General features: G+C 35.7%; 3 protein-coding genes across 7 annotated transcripts; 1 reads left to right on the top strand and 2 right to left on the bottom strand.

Annotated features, from left to right (window-relative positions):
- Positions 1-2,686: 2,686 nt before the first annotated feature.
- On the top strand, positions 2,687-6,002 carry LOC140006746 (transcription factor bHLH123-like). 5 transcript variants are annotated; one of them, XM_072049239.1, is made up of 8 exons: positions 2,690-3,012; positions 3,154-3,503; positions 3,615-4,230; positions 4,349-4,462; positions 4,589-4,654; positions 4,823-4,888; positions 5,009-5,059; positions 5,355-6,002. In XM_072049239.1, the coding sequence occupies exons 2-8, from the start codon at positions 3,256-3,258 to the stop codon at positions 5,502-5,504; spliced, it is 1,311 nt and encodes a 436-aa protein (XP_071905340.1). In that variant the 5' UTR covers positions 2,690-3,012; positions 3,154-3,255; the 3' UTR covers positions 5,505-6,002. The 5 variants fall into 5 exon arrangements, with proteins under 5 accessions (XP_071905336.1, XP_071905340.1, XP_071905339.1 ...); XM_072049238.1 differs by having other exon boundaries at positions 3,143-3,503; XM_072049236.1 differs by having other exon boundaries at positions 2,690-3,086.
- A 3,774-nt stretch (positions 6,003-9,776) lies between these two features.
- LOC113688085 (probable NAD(P)H dehydrogenase (quinone) FQR1-like 1) lies at positions 9,777-13,117 on the bottom strand. Its single transcript, XM_027205736.2, has 5 exons — positions 13,027-13,117; positions 12,785-12,920; positions 11,177-11,270; positions 10,292-10,554; positions 9,777-10,204 (listed from the first exon to the last, which is right to left on the bottom strand). The coding sequence occupies exons 1-5, from the start codon at positions 13,070-13,072 to the stop codon at positions 9,973-9,975; spliced, it is 771 nt and encodes a 256-aa protein (XP_027061537.2). The 5' UTR covers positions 13,073-13,117; the 3' UTR covers positions 9,777-9,972.
- A 6,683-nt stretch (positions 13,118-19,800) lies between these two features.
- LOC113743584 (calcium-binding protein KRP1) lies at positions 19,801-20,492 on the bottom strand. The gene has a single exon (XM_027271634.2). It carries the CDS (start codon positions 20,278-20,280, stop codon positions 19,918-19,920), a length of 363 nt encoding a protein of 120 aa, XP_027127435.1. The 5' UTR covers positions 20,281-20,492; the 3' UTR covers positions 19,801-19,917.
- Between the last annotated feature and the right edge of the window lie 4,572 nt (positions 20,493-25,064).

Genomic DNA, 25,064 nt, shown 5'->3' with positions numbered 1-25,064 from the left:
CTTGTCAAATGTCATTTACTCAAAGCTTATGGAAAAAAAGAAAATAAATAATAGTTGCTGCATGCAATTATTAACAGTTCCAATTATTGTACTATTATAGAAACCAAATACTAGTGTTATTTTTTTGAAATTTAAGGTGTACAAGCTGCATTCTAATTAGAAACAAATTAAAATTACAGTATATATCCACCATGAGATTGGAGACATGAGATGTGACCTGGATTTCACCCTCATGATAACTAGTGAGGATCATCAAAATTATGAACACATAACACATGAAAAAAAAAAATAAGGTGAACAAACCTTAACAATTATGGCAAATTTCGGAAGACTACTCAAGTGTAATTTCTGCTAGGTGTCCCCAAAAAAAAAAAAAAAAAAAAGAAATTTCTGCCGGGCGTATGTATATAACATTGATGATGTGAGGGCATGTTATCAAGTAATGGAGATCGAAAATCCATATCATCACCCTTTCGTTTTCCTTAAAATTCTCGCCAACTGCAATTATGCTGACATCATGATAGCATAATACTTTTTCTTTTTCATTTTTAGTTACTGGAATCATCAGGTTGGCGCATGAGCCAGTGTTTGGCTTCGGGCTGCTTATTACGCCTTAAACTGGGTGATAATAGCACTTGATAAGTTTGGGCAGAGTAAATGAAAGAGCCCTTAACTCACTCCAAAATTCATAAACCTTATGCTGGTGTCTAATTAATATAGCATTAAATATTGAGAATAAATATCTAATAGGGGCGTTATTTATCCATTTCTGGCACTTATTTTGAGATCAAATATCTATGCTCATCTTGAAAGAAATAAAAATCAAACGAAAAAAAAAAAGAGAGAGAAAAAAGTCAATGTCGTCATTCGGTCATTCATTTCCCATTTCCCATTTCCATGGTCATGTCACCAACAATCATTAACTTTGTCACTCGTTTTTTTTGAGATAATTGCAAACCAAAAAAAAAAAAAAAGTACAACCGCTGCTATGGAAAGACAACGAGATTTACCTACCAAACTAAAGATTGTTAAGAAATTTGGCGATTTACACATGCCGGTGGTGTTTAGTAATGGAACTGTGGTCCTAACAAATAGGGGTAGCCATCACAAGTTGCACCAATCAATGACAAAATTGACACTTGCAGTTTTAGCTTTGCTACACCAGTGTTCATTAATTGTCAACCTTCTTCAGGAGCTCCCTTATTTATGATATTTGATAATGGATTTTTATGTAACGAATCTTACGTCCAAATTCCTTTGACATTGACTACTAGCACTATAGGGGAAAGGGAGGATTTTCCATTTTCTGAATCAGAAAAGCTATATCGTTCTTTGTTTCACCGGTGGAATCTTCTTGTAAAAAAGTAACTCAAAATCTTTTTCCTTTTTTCGTGTTTTTGTTTTGTTAATGAAAAAGTAGTTTCTTCTTCCAATATCGATTCTTTGGAAGAACGAGGCACGACGATCTGCTGCCCATCGACAGAACTCAAGTGGCAGATTGAGATATAAACACGTACTTAGGAGTGGCCACAGCTCAGCTTTGAATTGAAAATCGGATCGACAGCTTGTTGAATCGGAATTGAAACTAAATTTTAGAAATTGAAACCAGAAGCAGAGCCAGAACTATGACTAAAAGTTTAGATTCATGTTCACTAAAAATTTGAACCGGAATCAAAATCAGCGGTTTAGAATCGATTCAAACTATCCGAAAAAAAAAAATACTTGTTATCTAAACATATTTAGCCAATTTAAAATTCAATTTCAATAGTTAACACCCAATACCGGCCGCCACAATCATAGCCTAACAACTCATTGTCCTATCTCATTCATAAGTCTGTAATCCAAAACCAATTCAATGTAATCAGTAATGAAGTATTTTTTTCAATATTTATTGTCATGTTTTCTTAGAATCAATTTTATAACAACAAGTGTTTAATCATAACTAAAAGAACCGAAACCTTAACTAAAAGAAATCAAAATCAAAATTGAAATCGGATTGGAACCATCTCTGTAAGGGACAATTCATATTTCAGTTATCGGAACCATTGATTTTTAAACCGGAACTGATGGTTTTAGAGTCGTGACCATATTTACACATAATTCATGAAACTCTTGTCTCGGTAAGGACTTTTTTTTTTTGGGGAAGAGGGAGGAGGGGTTGGTGGTGGGATGTATTGTCCTTACTTTTCATGCTAAGCTTCACTCTAAAATTCAAGAAAATATATTTAGAAACCCATTCAAGAAGCATGTCATAATTTGTTCACCATTTTTGTCTTTTTCATCTTTGATTTATGTTGATGCAAACATACGTCACTTAAAGCATCTAAATTTTTTAAATATTATCCATTGGCAAAATACAGGCAACCGATACAGAAAACATACACCTACAATATTGGTTTTTTTTTGACGAAACGGTAGAATTATTGGTTGGATATGAGGTGTAACTTTTTGTCCTGTATCGTCAATGGTACATTGACTGGACAGGGTTTTAGAAAGTATTTTGGGCCTGGTTTAGCTTTTAAAGCAATTTGATGGACAAACCCAGCTCATACAGTACGCTATAAAGCTTTTTTACTTAACTAAAAAGGTTAGTACTAAACTCCGGCGAGTAAGATAAAATCAGAGAGAGAGAGAGAGAGAGGCATTTATTCCAGTATTGGATTAATTTACTATTATTAAGAAAGAAAATATTCAACAGCAGTAGACTGTTTGATTCATGTAATTGGCTAAGCACGGAATTTGATTAAACAAGGGCCTTTCAATAGTCTAATCACCCCCTGAAAAGTCAACCAAGTTCATCTGGCCATTTCTTTCAACTCCAACATTCAAATGCCTGGCCAGCTTCTTATAACCCGACGATCGTCAATATAAATACTGAGATGCAGCGAAACGATTTCATTTTCAAAAAAACCAAAGCTCATCTCACAAATCAACACCCTCAAGAACAAGAGCAGGAGAAAGCTTATCAGAAAGCTATATAGCCTTCCCTGTTAAATATATATATACATACAAGTATGGATACACTGCATATGTAGCTGATCAAATTTTGAGCGAAAGAAAAAGAAAGATCAGAGCTTTTGAGCTAGGTAGCTTTTTTTTTTTTTTTTTTTTATTTCGTAGCTTAGTTTTGAGGCCATGGCAGATGAATTTCAGGTAGGGAGCGGCAACTGGTGGGACTCCTCAACATCATCAAGAACCAGATTTGACAGGGGATCAACAGCAGCAGCATCAACTTCAGTGAATAGCAGCATTAATATGGGAAGCTTCGGGTGGCCGACAGAAATAGTGGCGGCAAGGTCTTCTATGGATGCTTCCGTGTCGATGTCGGGTGGCTCCATGCTATTCCCAGCTGCCGTAGATCATTCCTCCCAAAAGCTGCAAGCCCACGAATCTTCTTCAGCAGGTGGCAGCGGTGAAGGCGCCATGTTACCGGACCCCAATTTACAAATCATGGGCTTAGCTCTCTCATCTCAGACCATGGATTGGAACCAAGCTGCCCTCTTGTAAGCTCTCTTGCTTTATCTTTTACTAATCTTTTTTGGTTTGGTGCATGAAGCATGCAAGAAAATGAAGTTGTCAGTATTAATTTGGGCAATATTCTTTCTTTTTTGAAGTCGAGGTGAAAAACCTCAGAGCAGTTTTCGTTCTATGCTTCAAGAAGACGCAAGCACGAATTTTCAACAAGAATCTGGAGTAACATCTTCTCAAGATCATCAGTGGAGGCACAAATTATATGCCGGGAGCCCTGATGATTCCTCGGTCATCACCGAATTCAAGCCGATGAATCAGAGGGGACTTTCGTTGGATCAACCGCAGTTTAGTTCAAATATGAGCAGTAGTAACAGCACCATAACATGCCAAGGTTTAAGCCCGAATTTTCAGGTGGAATCAGCTTCTTATGCTGCTAGTCCAAATAGTATTTTACAAGGACTATTAGTACCCGATCATCATCATCAGCAGCAGCAACAATCGATGAATTATTCATATCCCACGAGCTATGGGATGGAGAGTACAAGTAATCAGTTGATGCCTTCTAATTCTTGGTCTAAATTCCCTCAATTTCTCAGAAATTCGCCACCCAAACAGCAGCCTCCTCATGGTCAGTTGCATTTCTCTAACAACACTCCATTCTGGAATGCATCCTCAACCGGAATGAGTGATGTCAGATCAAGCTTGTTCCCACCACTGCAAACACAACTTCCTATGCCGAACTTTGAAGAAAAGTCCAAGGTAATTACTGCATATATACTAGTACTCAATTTCATGATCATATGTAATCTTATGCCTAGGGATTTATAATCTTGAAAGTTTTTTTACTTAATTTTTCGGATACTCATTGTCTGCATAGAATGCGTCCGAAGTTCGAGATTTGCCCGTGGCAAAGAAAAGTAGTAGTAGCAGTAGTGCACCATCCAACAAAAGACCCCGGAACGAGACACCAGCGCCCATGCCAGCTTTTAAGGTGTGAAGAAATCGTAGATATTGCATAAGTTTATGATGCTTAAAAAGAATTCAGTTTCCTTCTGTTTTTTCTCAGCCGTAGATAAGAACATTGGTTACTTTTTCTTTTTTTTTTTAAATCTATCAGGTGAGGAAAGAGAAGATGGGAGACAGAATCACTGCCCTCCAACAATTAGTTTCACCTTTTGGAAAGGTAAGCTTCTAAAATGTTCCTACTTTCAAAGAAATGCATACATTGCTTGCTGGAATGCTATTGTTACTTGTTAGAGAGATTACTTTCTTGCTATTTCATAAAATCTACTTTCGGTGATATCAATCCATATTTCTTTTTTAATTTTTCTTTCGTTCCCGTGTGTTCCAGACTGATACAGCTTCTGTTCTATCTGAAGCCATTGAGTACATTAAGTTTCTCCATGACCAGGTTAATGTAAGTTCATACAATCTTTTCATCAGTACTTGAAAATGATTATGCTATAGTGTAGCAATAGTGGAACATCGAAAAGTGTAATCATCTCTGATAAATGTTTTGTTTGATGTTAAAAATCAGGTCCTAAGCACTCCATACATGAAAAGCGGTGCTCCCATGCAGCACCAACAGGTAAGAAAATAACTGTTTGTTTCCTTCTCATGCTAGGTAATAAGTGTGTGACTCATTTGATCATCTTGACCTTATTATTCAATGACAACAATGGCCTAAGCATTAAATATCTTGTCAGTTAAGAGTCGAATGCCCTGGTAGTTGAGTAGTTAAGGGTGTCTATTTCTCGTTTTGTTGTCTTCCTTTTTGGCTTCTTTCTTCCCACACCTCTCCAACTTAATAAGGAGACTACTGCAGCATAAGGTTCAAAATCCTGGATTCATAAGTAAACGTGAAACATTTTTATGTTATGCAGAATCCGGACAAATCCAAGGATCCAGAGGGACCTAAGCAAGACCTTAGAAGTCGAGGACTATGTCTAGTGCCAGTTTCCAGCACCTTCCCTGTCACCCATGAGACTGCGGTTGATTATTGGACCCCTACATTTGGGGGAACATTCAGATGAGGAGGCAAATCCAATGAGGCAACTATTCATATCGGGGGAAGGAGCAAAATATGTGTATTTGTCAACAAGATCTTGTCAAACCCTAGCCAAGCTGGGGGATGATAGGATAGCCAAACTGGAGCTAGCTATGTGAATGTGCTGCTAATCCAGGAAGACGAACTGATGGAAACAAGGGGGGGGGGGGGAAAGAGAGAGAGAGAGAGAGATATTAGATGATGAAAAAGAAAGAAAATGATTCGACCCTTTAGAGGACAAACAGTTGCTGGCCCAGCTACAGGCAAAATGATGCAACTTTGGACGATCTTAGGGACCAGTGTAGTAGAATATAGTCATGTAATAATTGAAGAATTATGATTAAAGGTTGGTTAGGGAATGACAAATGGTGCTGATTGTTTTAGGAAATTTATAAGCATATATAGATTAGTTTAGAGCAAAATTTGTTGTATGTTGTAGATGAATATAATTCGGGGGAAGACTAAAGGAGCTTTTGTTGTTACATTTCTTCTGCGCATGGAGCTGGCACTACCTTTGATTTTTATAAGAAAGAGAGAAGAAGCGAGAGATAATGATGGAATAATTGAATTCCAGAATAGGAGTGAACGAGTGTGGGGAGATCAGTTTGATTGGAAATCTTCACTTTTGATTTGTTTATGTGTTTGGAATATGTTAGTGGAAGTCAGAGGGTGGCCCATACTTCCTCCTTTCGGGGTATATTTTTCTTCTTTCCTTTTCTTAGCTTACATAATTTATGCTCCTGAATGAGAGAAAGGGAGGGATGTAGGTACTGCGAGAGCTATAAAACCAGCTTTTGTGCTTTGAATCGAATGGTCACATAAAACTGCTTCCATTGGAAGGCGGAGAGAAAGCCAAAACTATCTTCTCAACCTTCACCTTTCTGGCTCAAATAAGCCACGGCTTCTGTCTACCAACCAATTTATATTGCCATCGCTGGACCCCTAAGGGCAGCTTTTTTTTTATACTTGTCAAGTGTTACTAAAGAAATTTTGTCTTCAGATTGTATTAATATATGATTCTTCCCAAAATCATTTGTATAATATATCGTTTGCTTTTATTGATGTTTTGAATTATAGATTCTGAAAAAGCAGGGAAAAAAAATCTGTATAAAGTTTTATTCCGAGAAAAACATCACTCTCTTTCAAGTAAAAAATCAGGAAAATCCAGAATGAATCCAGCCTAAAGATAAGGAGACAGACACTTTAATGGTAAAAGGGCATATTGAAATCTTTGAAATCATAAAGTTTCAATCCTATTCGCACCCTCTTGTCAACTTCAAGCACAGAAGAAGGATCTACTAGCCTTAGTAGTTACTAGTAGTACAATAAAACAACGAAAAGTACGTCTGCTCATCCCGGGGGGGTGATTGTTTGAGGGGCTCCATACATAGCGAGGGGCTTTGATAGGTTATTTTACCAGAACTTCTTCTTTCTTATTCTTTTTCTCTTCTTCTCTCCTTCCATATTAGTATATTTGTGTTTCTTGGGCCATAGAATTCATGAGGAGAGATATAATTAAGCAGCGTATCCAATCGGCACTTCCAGCTAGCTGGTCATCGAGTGCTTTGGAATAAAATTTGTATTTCCACAGCAAAGAATGGCTTTGCTTAGAAGCATAAATGAATACAAGAAGCGGGCATTTATTCACCTATCATAATTATTCTTGTCAAGAGCGTCATGTGGCTGTCATAAGGTTACAATAATACAATCAATATGACTGACTGTCTTCAACTACAAGTTTACCGATCGATTCCCTACAGAGAAGGCAGCCATCCATCCATCCATCCATCCATCTAGTTTGGTTCCTCCATAACGATTCAAACCACACGTGGTCCAATAAATTATATGCGATTTTCTCAGAGTCTTCCCAGGTTGGTTGGCGCTGTATTTATAAGGTGGCTCATAAAACCAAATTGGAAATGTAGCTAATACTCAACTTCTCAATTTAGAGCAACGGAAGATTGGTTCAATCATGTGTATGTAGGTTGGAATAATGCCTCAATGGTATTCTCAAGCAGTACTAGTTTTGTTGTTATTCCTCTGGACTTTTTCTTTTATCTGCATGTATAGAGAGAGGTTCGTGGCCATGGGTAGGCATAGAATTCCCTTGATGCTACTATAGGATCTTCATCAACTTTGTAACCTGATCTCAGCATTTCCCGTTTCAAGGAGGTGAAGAAGAAGAAGAAAACCACGGTTGTTCTGGATTGCGTTAGGCAAGCAGAAAGCAACAGGAAGAATTGATTTTTTTCAAAAAAAAAAAAAAGAAGGGGGATAAGAAAAGAAACTTAAAATGTGAAACATTTAATATTGGAAAAGAAGAATGTTGGGCTAAAGACATCTACCGACTATGCCACGAACTCTTGGTGGAGTAGAGATCTGAACTACAATTATCTTAGCATAGGACAGGACAGGTTTAGGTTTTGTTAATATATCCAGGCACAACACAAAGGCGCACTGATGGGCTGGACTGGAAGTGCAGTGTATAATTAATTTGGTCAATCGTAGATGTGATTTCGTCAGAAACAAGTTGTTACGGCAGTATTTTTCTAGCACTATCAAAGTCGTACAAAACCCTAGAATTCATTCTTTCCCTCGATTGACAGAGCCTGATGGGGATAAGAGCAAAGGCAAAACAAGACAAGTCACAAAAGGAACAATAGAAATCATGGAAAAGGGAAAAGGAAACTTGAAAAGTGAGGAGCCTATATTCTCTTGCTTGTCTGGTTTCATCGTCAAGAGAAAGACAACAATGTGGTACAGAAAAAAACTGTGTGTCTTCCTTCCTCTTTAATAAAAATTGGGAGATTCCGCTCAACAACACGTGATTCTCAACTTTCTAGCAAATTGCACGGATAAGAACGTAATGGATTTGAATTTTTAGGAACTATGCATGCAAGAGACTTCTTTCGAATCTTTCCTATGGGATGGGACGCTTCAATTTTGAGTTTCTGGGAGTGGCTATGTGCAAATCGGTTTAAATTAAGTATAACCACGGACGAGACGAGTCGAGTCGCATATTAAGTGTGACCCTCCAAAAGTTGTTCTTTTCTTTTTCTTTTTCTGCTGCTCCTCCTTTTATTTCTAAGAGATAAGACTGAAACAATGCGAGATTTGGGTTTGGAGACGTGGCTTGGTGCAAATTGCAAATGTAGATAAGATCTTTGGTGCTTCAGTTCAGTATTGAACGAAAAGACCTGGGAATTAAGCTGAAGTAACAGACATGATGATGGTCATAACAAAAGAAATACTACTACGACATCCAAGGTTAGGAATTTGCTCGTGGACGTTTAAATCTGTGATTTTGTCGTGCTTCTCTTAGTTTCTTTACTTCCAGAATGAATCTGAAGAAAGAAAAGCAAAGAAACCAAACAGCAAAAGCGTCAAACGCACAAAAATGAAAATAATAATAATAAGAACATAAAAAGACAACGGCAGGTCCTCTTTCTGCTGTTTTTTCCCCTCGTTGAACAGAGAAAGCACGTCACCACTTGAGATTTAGTAGTGGATTTTCGTACCACGTCGAGCAAAGCCACAAAACATCGCGTCTAGCCCAAAAGCAGTTATTATAAGCCGCCTTTTCTGCCTGCTTCCCAATCAAGTTGCAGAAGAAATTTGGACAAAACCAAAATGACTGAAAAGGAATTTGTCTTCGTACCACAATATATTAAAAAGCAAAGTATGTACAGTACAGGCAATACTTGAGCTAATATTTTGTCAACCGACATATTTGTGCAAAAACGACTAATAATAAGCTTTGTCATCCATCATTGCGTGGTGGAAATTTCTATGGTGACGATAAGACAATCAAAAACGTACGTTGTTTAGAATTGCTTCAGCCCAAGGTTGATTAAAATGTCTTATTTATAAACCCACAGTCTACGCATGAAGATTCTATTTCAGAACCGTTCCCGTAAATCCTTCTATCAGGGAAAAAATAAATTGAAAGGAAACTATGAAATAATTCAAGTCTTCTCATATTTGTTTAAAATAAACTGAAATTAACATGACTCGAACCAATTAATTACTCCCAGTTGTCGAACAGCTGATAGGCTCGGGTGGTAAGCCTAAAACAGCGGCACTCAATTAACGGGCTTGGCGAGGCCCAAAAACTCCCCCAGCCACCCCAATCATCCAACCGAAAAACAAAACAAAACAAAACAAAGAAGGTTAAACAGAAGACAACGGCGCGAAAACAGACAGCATTAGGCTTCAGGAAGTCCATTATACCCCCCAGACGAGCAAGGATGCGCACGCATACATACAACACAACTTTTTTTATAGACACAAGTTTGAGCGATGGTAATCATTGACAGAAAGAACTGTACTTATAAACCACATACAATAGATTTCTCACCAAAGCATGCACGACTTTTTGCAATCAGAAAAATAATACGGTATAATATTCTAGAACCCAAAAAATTTTAAAAATGGCAAACTGTTTCAAGTAGAAATCAGGCAGCTCCCTTCAATTTCTTGGCAATAGTGGCAATATACTTGCCCTGGTGGAAAGCTTGCTCCAGTTCAAGCTCAGACGGCTGTCTAGAACCATCGCCAGCAAAGGTTCCAGCACCATATGGACTGCCACCTTTCACTTGCTCCATTTCAAACATGCCGGCTCCAAATGTGTAACCAATAGGCACAAAAATCATCCCATGATGAACAAGCTGAGTAATGGCAGTCAATCTATGAGGAATTCAGACGCAAAGAAAAACAGATCAGTTACCTCGAAAAGTTTCCAATAATCTACAAGATCATCAAGGAGCAACTTACGGAGTTGTTTCCTGCCCACCACCTTGGGACCCAGTGCTGTAGAAAATACCAGCCGGCTTCCCAGCAAGCTGCTGTGTCCTCCATTGGCCTCCAGTAGCATCAAGAAATGCTTTGAATTGAGCTGCCATCATTCCAAACCTTGTCGGGAAGCCAAAAACAAATCCATCAGCCTCAGAAAGTTGATGAGGTGATATAATAGGCACATCACTCTTTGGAGGCGCACTCATTTTGGAAAGGACCTCCTGTGGCAAGGTCTCAGCAACCTGTGCCAAACAGACTAAATTTGTTACATATCTCCAATGAGAAAAAGCAACTTTCTAGAATTGGATGCGATAATGGACTATAATGAAGGCAATCAACACATCTCTTACATAAATGAGCAGAAGTTTAAAAATTTTACAAATAATGTACTTGTGGAGATTGATGATACTCCTCAAGTTGGATGGCCATGCCAATCAATAGCTAATCATTTCAGTCATATCCCCCAACATGTTCCAAAGAACATCAAGGATTTTTCATACCATCTATTGATACCCCCAGACACCAATGCAACCAAAAAAACTATATCTCAACAGAATTTTAACTAATTGAAGAAACTTTCTACCAGATGAAAAAAGCTCAAACTTAAGCATGCGTGAGCGTAACACATGACAAGGAAGAATAACATGGAAATCATAAGAGCAGAGCACCTAGGACAATGTGTTGTTAAGAACAGCAAGCACAATGCAACTAATAACTGAAAAAACTATAACAGATGAACATGTTACACCTAAGCAGTGACTCTAAAGTTCATCAACAACACTGCAGGAGCACATTATATAGACTCAGGTGATATTTGTGTTTTGCCTATCTGTGAAAAAAAAATGATGCGACAATATCACCAACCTGCCACATTTTGGCTTCAACTCCTTCAACACATGATGCCCCTTTCTTTATTGCTTCTGCTAATTTCTCCACATGTCCATACATAGAATAGTACCTACAGAGAAATGAAAGTGGATTACCCAATAATCTAGTCAAACTACTAGTAAGCTAGAAAGAAGAGCTATGCAAAAGGAATTGCTGTGTAATTCTCTTATACTACTATCCCATGCCAACTCATTATTAAATCAAACTACCTAACCTGGTCAACCGTGTAAAACACCAAAAAAATCAATGATTTAGACAGTACTTTTCCAAGCAAAACACATGCAAAATCACCACACATCTCGGGAACACCCAGCAGAAGACGACAAACAATGAGATAAACAAAAAAGAGAAAAATGTGAACATCTCTTAAGCATTAGCCATGTTGGTGCATGATAATACATTCTCCGGTTTGTAAAGGAGATTCACCAAATTTCTCAAGGCTCCATCCAGAATTCAGCTTACATTGGATGATCCCACACTATGTGCTACTAAAATGAGGACTTAGCAGAAAAACAAACTTGAAGAGCAGATCACGTAATGCACGCAGACATTGCAGGAAACCCAAAGATTAAAACCAGAATCACAAGAATGTTTTAATGTCTTCAAACATGATCAAGTACTCGGTCAAGTATCCAGCATGCAGGATACCAAAGTCACCAAATACCGTCCTGTTTCTTCTATATTAATGCTATAGACCATATTGCATCTCCTAAAAATACTTTAAAACAATTCTATATGCATAACCATATATTCTGCAAACAGAGCAACAAATACAAGGACTCCACGTAGATAACCAATAGCTCGATGAAATAAAAAGGCAGGTCCACTGATTAAACTATCAAAAGATCATGATTTCTAGAGCATAAAAGCCGCAAACATTCATCAGAGATTCCCTGTAGTTGCATCAAGCAGATATACATCATCAGAAAGATCAGATTACTTTTAGTTTATCTGCTGCATCAAGTAGACATGAGATTACCACAAGAATCATCTTTGTAAACAATTCTGCAATGTCACTAACACTTCCTCGTCGTTGATCTATTGCTTAAGAAAAGCTACTTTAAAACAAGGTCCATGGTATTAAAAGTACAAAATCAAAATCATGAATCTGTAATCCTGCCTGATTTATCCATACTTCATAGATGAAATATCAAATAGAACGCTCAATACAATTAGAATTTTAAAACTGGATAAAACAAATACGATGATAGAAAATGCTGAAGCTGATCATCGGCATTTTTATCACTTCCGTTCCCCCAAAACCTCTGCAGAAATTCCAACAAAATCATAATCTTACCAGAATTACAACAAACTAGTTATTACTATAAACAGATTACTTCGCATAACATTGATGATTTTCATATAGCACAACTCAAGTAAACAATTAAAAATTCTAGAGTTTTACAAACTGTACCTCCCTAAATATTTTGCATATTAGGTCATCGAAATCCAAACCCTTCTATTCAAAAAGAAATGCACCACGATTGATTCCCAAGAGCATCTATTTATCGACGTTATCAGTAATATAACCATCCGACTAAATCAAACTCAGAGACAAAAGAAAATGAAGTTGAATATACTCACACAATATAGACCTTAGTCGCCATGAAATCGACGCTGTGGAGAATTTGGTCCCAAATGCGTTGAAAATCGTTTCGAGTAGAATAGAGAGAGTGATAGAGAGAGGACCAGAGAGGAGAAGGAAGGGATGAACCAAGGCCTGTATTTATAATGGGGGCAATACGGATTAGTGAAAATTGGTCACCAGTAGTGATTAGTGGACTAATAACTAACTAAATACATTTATTTAGTGAATGGAATCTTACAGGTAACGATGGCGTTTGGAATGTGGGATTGCGTTAATAAGGGCATGTTTGTTAGCCAAAATCGGTAATGCACAAATGGGTATTATTAACACTAGTGCTCAATGCACACCCAATGGGTGTGCAATCAGAAAATACATACTATTTATGATCATATATTTTGAATAAAATTTTTATTGCTGAAGTAAACTTTAATCTTTTAAATATCTTTCATAAAATAATTTTATCTTGGTAGTTATAATGTTTAGGAGTAGTTATGTTGAAAATATATACTTAAATAGTTAAAAGTAAAAATAGTGATAGATAGTTATAAGTAATTAAAGTAAAAGTAGCTTTTATAAAGATGAAAAAGGAAGTTCATAAAGTAACGATAAAATGTTAAACGTAATATTAAAGCCCTTCCTCAGGTTTTATATATAGTATAGATACTTGGACAACCTTGACCACCTAAGCAAAGTGATAGTTACCAATACCACTTTGCCATCTTAGCTATATAGAATTAGAAATTTCGCTGGTAACTTGCATCTTAATCTGCAAAATAGATATGTATAATTCATAAGAAATTTTTTATGCACGTTTGTTTATATAAAAGTACTATTTATAAAACAATGTAAAAAAAACACTAATTTCGAATTCCGTGTGCTCTTAATTCTCAAGAAAATAGAAGTACATTACTCAACCAATGCATTAATTCATATAAAGATTGTCCCTCCTCATTTGTAATACAAACTTCACAAAATTCAATAGAGTTAATTAATCCCCAATATTGACTTTCATACTAAAAGTTGATTGGTATGAAAAATGTTTGTGCATTCATATAACATTATTAAATCGAATGCATAATATTTGTAATTATTTCATTTTCAAATCAAATTAAGCATGCTATTACATCCATTTTTTATCCATATATAGATCATTTTCTACTATACATTTTTATTTTTATTTTAGGAGCCAACTTTCATCAAAATGGCAATTCATAAATGATGTACATATTTTATCATACTTTGAACTATTGTTAAACAAATCCCACCTATTAATTATTTTGGAAAAGATTTCTTACTTTGAATGACACCACCATGCATAACACGGGTGTTTAGACTAGTTATTAAGTATCATTTAGCATACTTGCTGAGTAAAATTGAACCGACTCACCTTAAAGGAGGAATTGGCTACAAGGAAAAGTATAAGATGCATACTTAGTTGCAGGTAAGGATTTAAATTTGTACCTACACAAAAAATTTAAAGCATGCGTAGTATAACTATCGAAGTGTAGTAGCACGCCCCTGCAAAGTTAGATCTAGTATTATTACTACATGAGAGCTAGATAATTTGTTGTGTTTGGATTGCATTTTTCATGATTTTTCATGAAAAAATTACTGTAGCGATTTGATGTATGTGAGGAAAAAAGGTATTAGGGAAATGTGATAACGGAAAACGACGTAATTTTCCGACGGAAAATCGCAATCCAAACAAGGCAATTTATGTCTAAAAAAGAGAAATTTAAAAGTTACTTTCCACACACGGGCATAAGAAATTTATAAATTACTATCAATGTAGGAGAGCTGGATATAATAAATTTAGAAACTCCGCATAAAAAAAGACATTTAGAAATTACTTTAAATGCATGGGTACGTTTAGGGCTTCAGATAAATGCAATTGATTATGTTTACAACCTTTTGAGGAATCATGCTTCTGAGATAACTAAGGTGTGCATACTAATACATTCATGCCTCAAAAATAGATGTAAAAATCAAGCAAATAAGATATATATATATATATATATATATATATATATATATATGGACACATCTTGAAATATACAATTCAATGCGATATAGTAAGAAAGGATATAATGCTTGCTTTTATTTATGGAAGGGAAAGATTGTTAATGAGCATCAAATGTTAGCAATACTGAAGTGATCTATTACTGATAATTGAATCATTTCATTTCATTTTTTTCCCAAAAATGACACCACCTAAAACCCATCTTAGCTAACCATAGGAATGATAGGCGTCCTAATGGGCAGATGTCACCTATGGGATGGGATTGATTGAACCACTGAGCTTAGCTCAGTGGCCACCACCAAAGTTGGTTGGGTGGAAGATAAGGAGATCAAATCCTGCCTCCCACCATTGGTCACAAAATGTGGCAAGCCACTACGGGTGCACTCGTCTGGTCCGGTAAGTGGTTCAGTCCCCTCTGATTTTTTCTTGATCTCTCCAGGTCCTCCCTTTTCTGTAGCATAGAATAATTGTAGGTCTATCGTATCGACAAAAAAAAAAAAGAAGATTGGATTGATTGCCCAAATTGGAATTAAGCAAGGGATAAGGATAGGATTAACAGGAATAAATTGTGTTCCCAATGAACAAAATTTTTGGGGGTCATCCCATTCCCATTTCCCAATCAACGCCAAGGACTCAGACGGGCGTTCCCGACGGGTCATGTGGCCATGCCCATGCGTACTGGTGGATTACGGTCAAAGAAAGAAAACAACAGGAGAATAATAGTAACACAATAATACTTGCTACTTAGTAAAGGAGTTTTGCACAAGCGAGAGGGGTGGGTGACCCTGCAATGATGATATATTGTTGTCACGCTCATCATCATCATCATTTTCATTGCTAGAATAACAAAAAAAAAAAGAAAAAGAAAGGAAGTGGCTGTCCAGATAATGCCAGCTTAATCTACTTTTTTTTTTCTTTCTAATTATGTTGAGAGCTCGTTTAGAGTGTAAAACGTGTGGATAATTATATGAAAGTGCTTTGGGTATGTGGACCAATCAGGTTTTCGGAATCCTGCAAGCTGGCCTATAAGATGTCTGGTTTTGTTTGACCGAATTTTTCAAGGGTATGGGAAATGATGATGTTGATGACAAGGGTGGAAAAGACTGAAAAAAAAAAATTTAAATACCTGTAGCGGTAGTGTAATTTTGGTGTATTCCCTTTTCATGTTTCTCTTTCTCTCTTGAGATAAATCTTTCCTGGATCCAATTATTTGAATTTGGACCACTGGTTGGTTGATGGTAATTTGACTTTTGCTGGACAAGAGATTCGCAAAGATGACGCACCATGGCTTGCAAGGCTGACCAAAGCTCGAAATTTACACTATTAGATCTTCTAGACTTCCTACAAGTAAACTACTTGTCAAATATTGGAGAGAGATGTGGACAGATTTCTAAAAACTGGCTTAACATGGAAATTCGTTTTTAAGTAGTAGTAAAACATCAGCAGGTTTCACATTTAGTACTCTTGCCTAACATTTGCCGTGTTTGGATGCTGAATCCGAGTTGGTGAGCATTACTTTCATTGAAGCAAAACACTTTCCCGTAATGAAATTGATATGGAATTTTTCTTTCTGTTTTGTTTTTCCCAATTAATTTAATGCAATTTTTATCTATGGGACCAGCCCATGAATGGATACGACATCTATTGAGGGGTCACCACCACAGAGACAGAGGCAATTCCATGGTGGTGGTGCATGAAATCAGTAGTGATCACTAATCAAAGATGGGAATTTCTTTTCTTTGGCATTTGGCAGTTGGCACAACTGCCGTGCCTCTGTTTCTGCATTTCTGGTCTCCATGATCTAGAAGAAAGGCCCACATTGCCATGAACACAATATCGCTTTTTATTCAAGAATTCAACAAGGTTGCCAGCACTCAAGATACTGTTCATTTTTGCTTCCTTACGGCAAAAGTCAGATAATACTTTAATAATATGTTCCTCCCTTTAGTTCCTCCTGTCTTGTTTTGGCCAACTTTTCTACTCCCCTCGCTGTCTAGTTGCTTGGCAACATTTGAGTCGAGAAATGATGAGTCTTGCACAAGGATTCATGTCCCTAGATAATATCCTAGACGTGGGGTCCAAAACTCCAATTTTTATTTTTTTTTTCTTTCTTGAAGATTGAGGAGCTGAAGGATGCCCTAGAGTTGCAGGCTCATACAGCAAGGAAGGAGTCACATTCTCGCCCCATACGTCACATATTTTAGGTACCACTCGATATTTTTCCGTAGCTGTCATGATAATCAGTTATAGGACTTCTCCAGTCATCATCTGTATATTAATTTAAAAGAGCAGATGAAATTCATGACAATGAATGATCAATTCAAATGATCTGCATGCACATCTTTGCAGCTCCACTCTTTCAACTTTTGAGATATACAAACTGAGTTCCTCAAAGATAATTTACTAGTTTAATATGGTAAGAAGAGGAAACACAAGTAACCTAGCATTTTAAGGTTTTAGCTCAAGCATCTCATCTTTACACCTTTGACTAGCATAAACATTTACATGACAGAATGTTACAGCACCAGTAAATGTGATTCCAATGCAGTAATGCCCAATGTCAGGCTATATTCTTCTCTCCGCCGAACATCACTTGTAATAGGCGCCATAAACTATTATATGCTGGTGCGAATCACTTTGATCTCGTCTAGGCTGTTTTGACACTCCTAAGAACCTCCTGCCGGGAGCAGTTAAAATTTTCATGTAACATTTGCTCAAAAAAATGACAGATGATTCACAACCCTGAATCCAATGGTGGCTAAGAGGCCCCTAAACAGCTCCAAATATGAAGTCAAAGCACTCGAAACAATCCTTGGAGCCTTGGGAGAAAGCAAGTCGAATTTCCTGTGCAATAACTGGTGTCACACCAACATGAAGAAGGAAACCTTGAACATAACTCAATAGCAGCCTCAGATTACCAAGAACATTCTCTTTCAGCTTGTCCAGATTTACCAGCTACTCGATCTTTCTGAGCAAATCTACACCTTCATATGTAAAAGGGGAACAACTCCCAAAATTTCTTGGTTCAAAATCAAAATCTACCACACAAAATTTCTTGCCTTACGAAGAACAAAAAATCAGTAACCTGAGTAATTTAAGTTTGACAATCACTATACTCGAAAGCAGATCAACGATCCGTTCCTCATGTACACATGAAAAGTCAGTTTGATTTCCAGGATTCGCTTCCGTTGTATCCCATGGAATGGTCAATTTTACTCCCAAGCTTCCGGAGGATTTTTTCAGAAACATTCCAAACTTCAAAGGATGATGCATGCACTGTTTGTGGCACATTGGATCAATACGCTTGAACTCAATAATCCCATGGCACTGATTTCCTACAGTTTCCTGTGATGGTAGTGATGGTGTCAGGATTAGGAACCCTTTTAAGATTCATTCAATTAGCCCTCAAGAGGACATGTTTCTTTTCCAGCCGTTATTTTTGACAGGGTCCATTTTTTTATTTTTTTATTTTTTTATTTTTTTTTTGACAGGGTCCATTTGCTAAGCATAAATCCAAATTGACCTGCTAAGCTGGGCTGTTAATTCAACCACAACGAGCCATTCAGAGGACCACCTTCAATGTCACTTTTTTGGGGCCTTCCACATTGGTAAGGTTGGATTCCAGGAAATAGGTCATTAATACCAGGCGTTGATTCCCATCCAAGCTTGATGCCTGGTAAGTAGTACACAAGATTTCCTAAATGTCAATCATCAACTGGCAAGACAAATGATCTTTTAGCCACGTAAATGCCACATTTATCTTGGGACATTTTTGCACTAAATGTCTAATTACAGGTCACCAGAGATACCTGGACCTTTTAACCCCTTTCATTCTATGCTCTCACCATCCCTAAATGATCCCAGAGCAACAAAATCGCTAGTCGTAACAGATGGTTTTGAAAAGTTAATATCAAAATATGTTGATGAAAACAGAACTTTTAGCAATGAGCAGGTTTTTAACAAGGTTATCTAATAAGAAGTTGAAGATAGACAGATGCATCACAGACATTTACCAGGCATAGACGATAGAATGCACTAAAGTTTTCTAGAAAAGATACTACGTAATTAGTAGACATATTATGGAAATGTAGCTAAAATCTACACAATGGACGAGCAAAGAGTACTACAATTGTTGGAGTCCCAATAGCAAAGAACTTCTGCGCAATCTTCTTCGAGGAACTAACTCATAAGATGAACGAGCAAAATCTGAAAACAACTGAAATACTGAATGCAGACAACAACTAAATTACATGCTGTCAAATTCATTAAGTGGTAACAATTGCTCATAACGTCCTTAGATAAACTAAGTATAAACGTTTCAATTTGCTTTTAAGTACTTGTCTCGCAAACAGTCATGACGCATGTTACATTGCAGAAGTTAAAACCAGGAAATATCAGGAAAATATTAACCGAGAAACTAACAGATATACGACAACTAGTACCACCTGGATACAAAAAGTGCCAAATTGGCAAGGTGGAGACATTTGGTTCATCTGCAGAACTTTCCAGCATCAAGCTCTGAACACTTAAATATTGCCATTCATGTTTCTAAAGTGTACACCAATGATTTCGAATTAGTTAAGACAAGAATGCCTGTACATAATGTAAGATGATAAAGGATCCATTTGGGAAACCAAAAACAATGGTGGATTCGTCGGAGTTTTTGACTAATAAGCGAACCGTTTTGGAACACGGTTGGGGAGCTGAATGATATGCCACCAGCTACTGTGCCAAGCGAAAAAAAGGAAAATGCAAAAGAGTTAAAAGGAACTATTGAGCAACTGCCACAAAGGAGTCATGCAATTGGAATTCATCATACTATAGGCTTTACAGGCAAGACTTGCAAAGAAAATTACTACTAAATTAGTAAATTTGAAGAGCTTCCTATATTTGATTTTTTTTTCCCTTTCTGTTATCTAGAGATCTCAAAAGTCAATCTCATATCAAGAAAATTATTAATCAATCAGCGAAAAATGTATAACCCAAAACAAATTCAAATTAAATGGGTTGAATAAATTTGTTTCGTCATTTAACTGCTGTATATTCTCACATAAAAATCCAAACTTGTACAATTAATGATCAAGAATTGTGTTGAACAGAAGTGGTAAATTACAAGACAAAGTCATGATCGTTGAACTCCTGTTGAAGAGCTTCTTCTGACAAAAACTGAAACTGCTCCATCAACTCAGGACTCAATCTGAACATGAGCACGCAGAACTCCATTTGATTGAGAGCCCCATCTCCATCAAAATCTCCTTCTTCAAGCATACTCCTCAGATCTTCATCATTTAAGTCTTGTAATCCCAAGAGAGCAGAATTCCTCTTCAGACTCTCGAATGTGATGACCCCTTTATCACTATCCATTAATAGCTGAAACCCATGGCACAGCTCACCAATCAGTCCATCCCCACCTAGCTTCTCAGCCATAAGAGGCAAGAAATCATGGAAATTTGACTGAGACTTGGACGCCATTTTGGAAAAAGAGAGAGTTGATACTGGATAAAACTTGTAGAGAAGTAGAATGTTTGGTTTGTGAGGTGGCTTGGGGGATTGTGGGATGTATATAGGACATGGAGATAGGTCGAAAGGAGAGTGGGGGTTTCTCAGAAGTGGGAGAGAAAGAGCCCTTTGGGGGGAGACAACTAAAGTACAGCTAGTTTTACGCGAAGGCCGGTTGGCCTTGGGCTGGCTTGCCCGCTAACTCTTACAAGAAGCGATCGGAAAGAAATTGCCTCTCGCTTTCGGTCAATGGCCGCCTTTTTTTATTCTCATGCAGAACTTTGTCGTCTTTGAATTAGGAAAGTAAGAGGCGTTTTTTCAATCCTAGCTTTGGCTCTCTCTTTTATTTTGTTACTAGTGAGACGCCTGCGCGTTGCGCAGAGCGCTAATATTTCCCGTGTTAAATTATTTAATTTTTAATCGTTATATATTTTTTATAACGTAGAGAGTTATATAATTATTATAAGTCTGACTTGAATTATAAAATAATAGTGCGGTAAATTGGTTGGGTGAATATAGTGTTAATAGTTTGTGAAGTATGGAGGATATTTTGTACTATAGTGGTTAATAAAGTACTATAATTGAAACAATGCAGTGTCGACATTTTGTGTGGTATGATTTGTATAAATTATGTAGTCTGGATGAGATAATTATAAAGATACCCGTCTATATTTATGTATATCTCTATTACTCACTAAATTCCATAAATATGGGCATATTTCCTTTTTTTTTGCACAAATTAAAACATTTAATCAATATAATCACAACAATTATTTTTCTTTCATATTTTTGTAAAATGCCGCTCACTAATATTAGATCATTAATCCACATTAAGATCCATGTATTATACATTGTTTTTGAAATTTAAAGTACTTTAATTTTTTTAATGTAAGAAACAATCTAATTAATCTTGCATGTTTGACTAAAAGAATAATAAAAAAATAGCATACAACATTGCTTTTCAATTTAAAGCAATTTTGAGCCATTATGAAAAATGAATATGCTAAAAATTTTATAATAATTATATATATACATTAAATATGGATATTTATTTAACAATATAAAAGTGAGAGTTGCCCTATAAACAGTGTTTTTTTGTCGAGCGGTTATCCTGCAATTGTTATTAGATATCCAAGCTATTAGTAAATAACAAACTAATTATTCTTTTTTATAGAATGAAAAGAATAAGAATAAAAACAAGGGCATTAAAAATTTGTAATAATTATATAGAGTAAATATGGATATATAGACTAATATATCTTTATAATTGTATGTTTTAAAAAGTAGTAGGATTAGAAACCATTTTAAGTCCAAACCCTTGACACCTTAACTGATTTTGGTTATTTGTGATAACAATGTTGGACTTCTCTCTCTCTTTTTTTTTTTTTCTTTTTCTGCTGTTCAATTTTGAGGAATCGTGCAATCAAAAGCTACTGCTGAACATGCTAAACAACCACTGCATTCAACAATTTTACAGAACACTATTTTATTTCATTTTTTTGCAATATATGCTTTGATCTTTTTTGCAAACAATTTTATTTCATGTCACAGTAATAAAATTCATTTTTTAAAGTCACTACTGCCAATAGTAATTTATTAATTATTTCCTCAATAATTGTGTCTTTACAGAACACTTAACAATTTTATTTCATGTTAAGCCAATAATAATTTATTAATTGTTTCCTCAATAATTGTGCATTTACAGAATACTTCAAAAGCAAATAATTAACCACAAAATTAACTTTGTACTAAAAATACAAGACTAACGTTTAAATTTTGTTTAAAAAGTAAAAAATATCACTAAATTCAACATTCCAACTTAAAGAGCCTAAATAAAAAGGTATATAATAACATTAAATCACATAAATATATTGATTGTATAGTTAGATGTAAGGAATGTAGGCAACAAAGAATATAAAAGGCATTGGATATTTAGTAAAATAAAAGAATATAAATAAGCATGAATAAAAGTAAAAATGGGAAAAATTTAACAAGCATCATGATTAAGAGGAAGGAAAATGTGGGAATTCTCATCTCTGTAATAGGTTTCCAAATGACATGAACAAATCAAAAGTACAAAACAGTAGATTACTCAAAGTCAAAATGGCAATTTTCCAACGGAGAAGAGGAGGGTTTCAAAGAAACATGTAGAAACAAAAAGTGAGGCATCCACAAAAGTGAACAATAACAAAAAATAGGGTCAGAAGAAAACAAAATTACCAAACAATCAAACAACTATAGCATGCAGCTTGAACGAAGGAAAAAAGGAATGGCATAACTGAAAAATAAGACAAACCTAAGGCTAAACTAATACTCAAGAATAGCTAAGATGGCCTATCTCTGCGGATCACAATTAGGCAAAAATGATGCAAACAAAGAGGAACAAAGAACAAATAAATTACAAAGAAAACACTCAACTATAACATGCATCTTTCGGTCTCCTGAGTAAGGCAGAAACAGGAAATGGCATTAGCGAAGAATGTAGGACTACTAAGGCTAAATCTAATGACATAAGGAACTGCCAAAGACTGATGCAAATGGAGTTGCCGAAAAGCCAACAAAACCAACAAATACAAAAGCCATCAAAGTTGCTGAAAATTACTCCCTCCGTCCCGTTTTGTTAGTCTTGTTTTCCTTTTTTGTCTGTCCCAAATTGTAGTCCACTTTCCCATTAAGAAATGTAGTAATCTTTCAAATTATCTAAAATACCCTTATTAAATATCTTGTTATTAATACATTGTTACTCCCTCCGTCCCATTTTGATAGTCCTGTCTCTTTTTTCACACAGTTTAAGAAAAAGTAGTTAACTTTGTTGGAAAAGTAAATTTAGATTGTTATTTTCCTAAAATACCCTCACATTAAATATGGTACAACTTTATGGGAACTTGAATTGATGGTAAAAAAAGAATCAACTCTCATTAAATGGGGTAGGTTTATAGTAACAACTACTTACATTGAATAAGGGTATTTTAGGAAAATTAAAATACAACTACATTATTCAATTGGAAAGTGGACTACAATTTGGGACAGATAAAAAAGGAATACAGGACTATCAAAGTGGGACGGAGGGAGTATTAAATACTAACCTACTACATTGAATACATTGAGCTTTTCCAATACATAGATAAATGAAAAGTCTATCTTTGTTATTTATTGGCACTATTGGCGGTAATTGAAACAATCAGGGTGCACTATTGGCGGTAACTGATATTTATTGGCACCATTAGCTGTAACTGATATTAATTGGCACTCTTCGTGATTAGCATAAGGGTATTTTAGGAAATTATTAATCTAAATTTATGTTTCCAACCAAATTAATTACACTTTCTTAATCTGTGTGAAAAAAAAATCAAGACTAACAAAACGGGACGGAGGGAGTACGTGATAACCGCTCGACCAAAATGGCACTGTTCATTCTCCAACTCCCGCTTTTATATAGTTAGATTTAGAGTTTCTCCTAAGGACCCAAAATTTTTTTAGTTCAATTGCTGATCGTTTAAGGTTAACTAAGAAAGGTAAAGTCGTCTATTAATTGAAACAAAATCTTTTTCGATATTATCAAAAAGGTATCCAATAAATTAGATGAAAGGTCGTGAGAGTGTGGGTATCTTTTTTAATTATTTTTAGAACTGGAGAAGAAGAAGATATAAATTAGATATAATTAGAGAATTGTACTAACTGACGTGGTTATATAATTAGAGACAGCTCGACAATAAACTTAAAACTTTGCCCAAGTATCTTTGACTTTGTGTTGAGGAAGAGAATAAGGATTACGCCAACAAAAAGTTAAGAGTTGATTGGTCAACGGTCATAAACCAACGAGTCAAGGCAGACTAGCACGGCTGCCAATTCTTGTTATGGGCATTCCGCCTCTTTTTCTTCCAAGCAATTATATGGTCACCTAAGATAGTTAAAAAAAGAACATAGGGATCCGCCGTTTGAATTGTATTTTCCGTCTTTTTCTATGAAAAAATTACTGTAGCGATTTGATGTATGTGAGAGAAAAAGATAATAAAAAAATATAATCACGAATAATGACGAAATTTTTCGACGAAAAACGGCAATCCAAACAAGGGCTACTCAGGTTTTAGGTCTTACTTGTTAGTTTGTGGAATTAGTGGAACAAAGTGAGAGTTAATATACATTTGACTTTAAATAGAAAAAAAAGAAGAAGAAAGAAGGACTATTTTACTATTAAATATTATGTATATAACTTTTTAGAATTTTTGTAAAAAAGTATACTATAGTGATATAATGTATATGAGATAAAAAATAATTTTAAAATATGTAAAAAAAAATTTCTATGAAAATTCACAATCCAAATATGACCTTAATTTTAGTTAATTCCTGTTTACCGTTTTGTGAGCCACATTTTCCCAAGATGACTATAACCAAAGTACCTAACGTATATGACAAGTGCAGTAATGGCTTGCCAGAGCATTCTTCCTACAGTTGATACTTCGATAAGACACTCCATTACGGGCAGGCCTCTATTGGGTTTGGGCACCTGATATTTTTGGATTCAACACTTTAATGGGTGTCGACATTCATTGGGCCGATGCCTGAACTAGTGGTAAGTACAAAAGTTGTACCTTTTTTTTTTATATACAAAAATTGTACATAAATACTCATTTGTCAAATTATATTTTTAAGAATTAATTTTTTATATATTGACGGTGCATATATTATCATTGTTGTATGTATGACGACAAGTAATTTCAATTTGAATTTGATATCTAAATTTTATACATATGAGT

The sequence above is a fragment of the Coffea arabica genome, chromosome 5e (assembly GCF_036785885.1).
Source record: "Coffea arabica cultivar ET-39 chromosome 5e, Coffea Arabica ET-39 HiFi, whole genome shotgun sequence".
In the NCBI taxonomy this organism is placed as follows: domain Eukaryota; kingdom Viridiplantae; phylum Streptophyta; class Magnoliopsida; order Gentianales; family Rubiaceae; genus Coffea; species Coffea arabica.
Note: the sequence above shows the minus strand (reverse complement) of the source record. Positions and strands in the feature narration are given on the sequence as shown.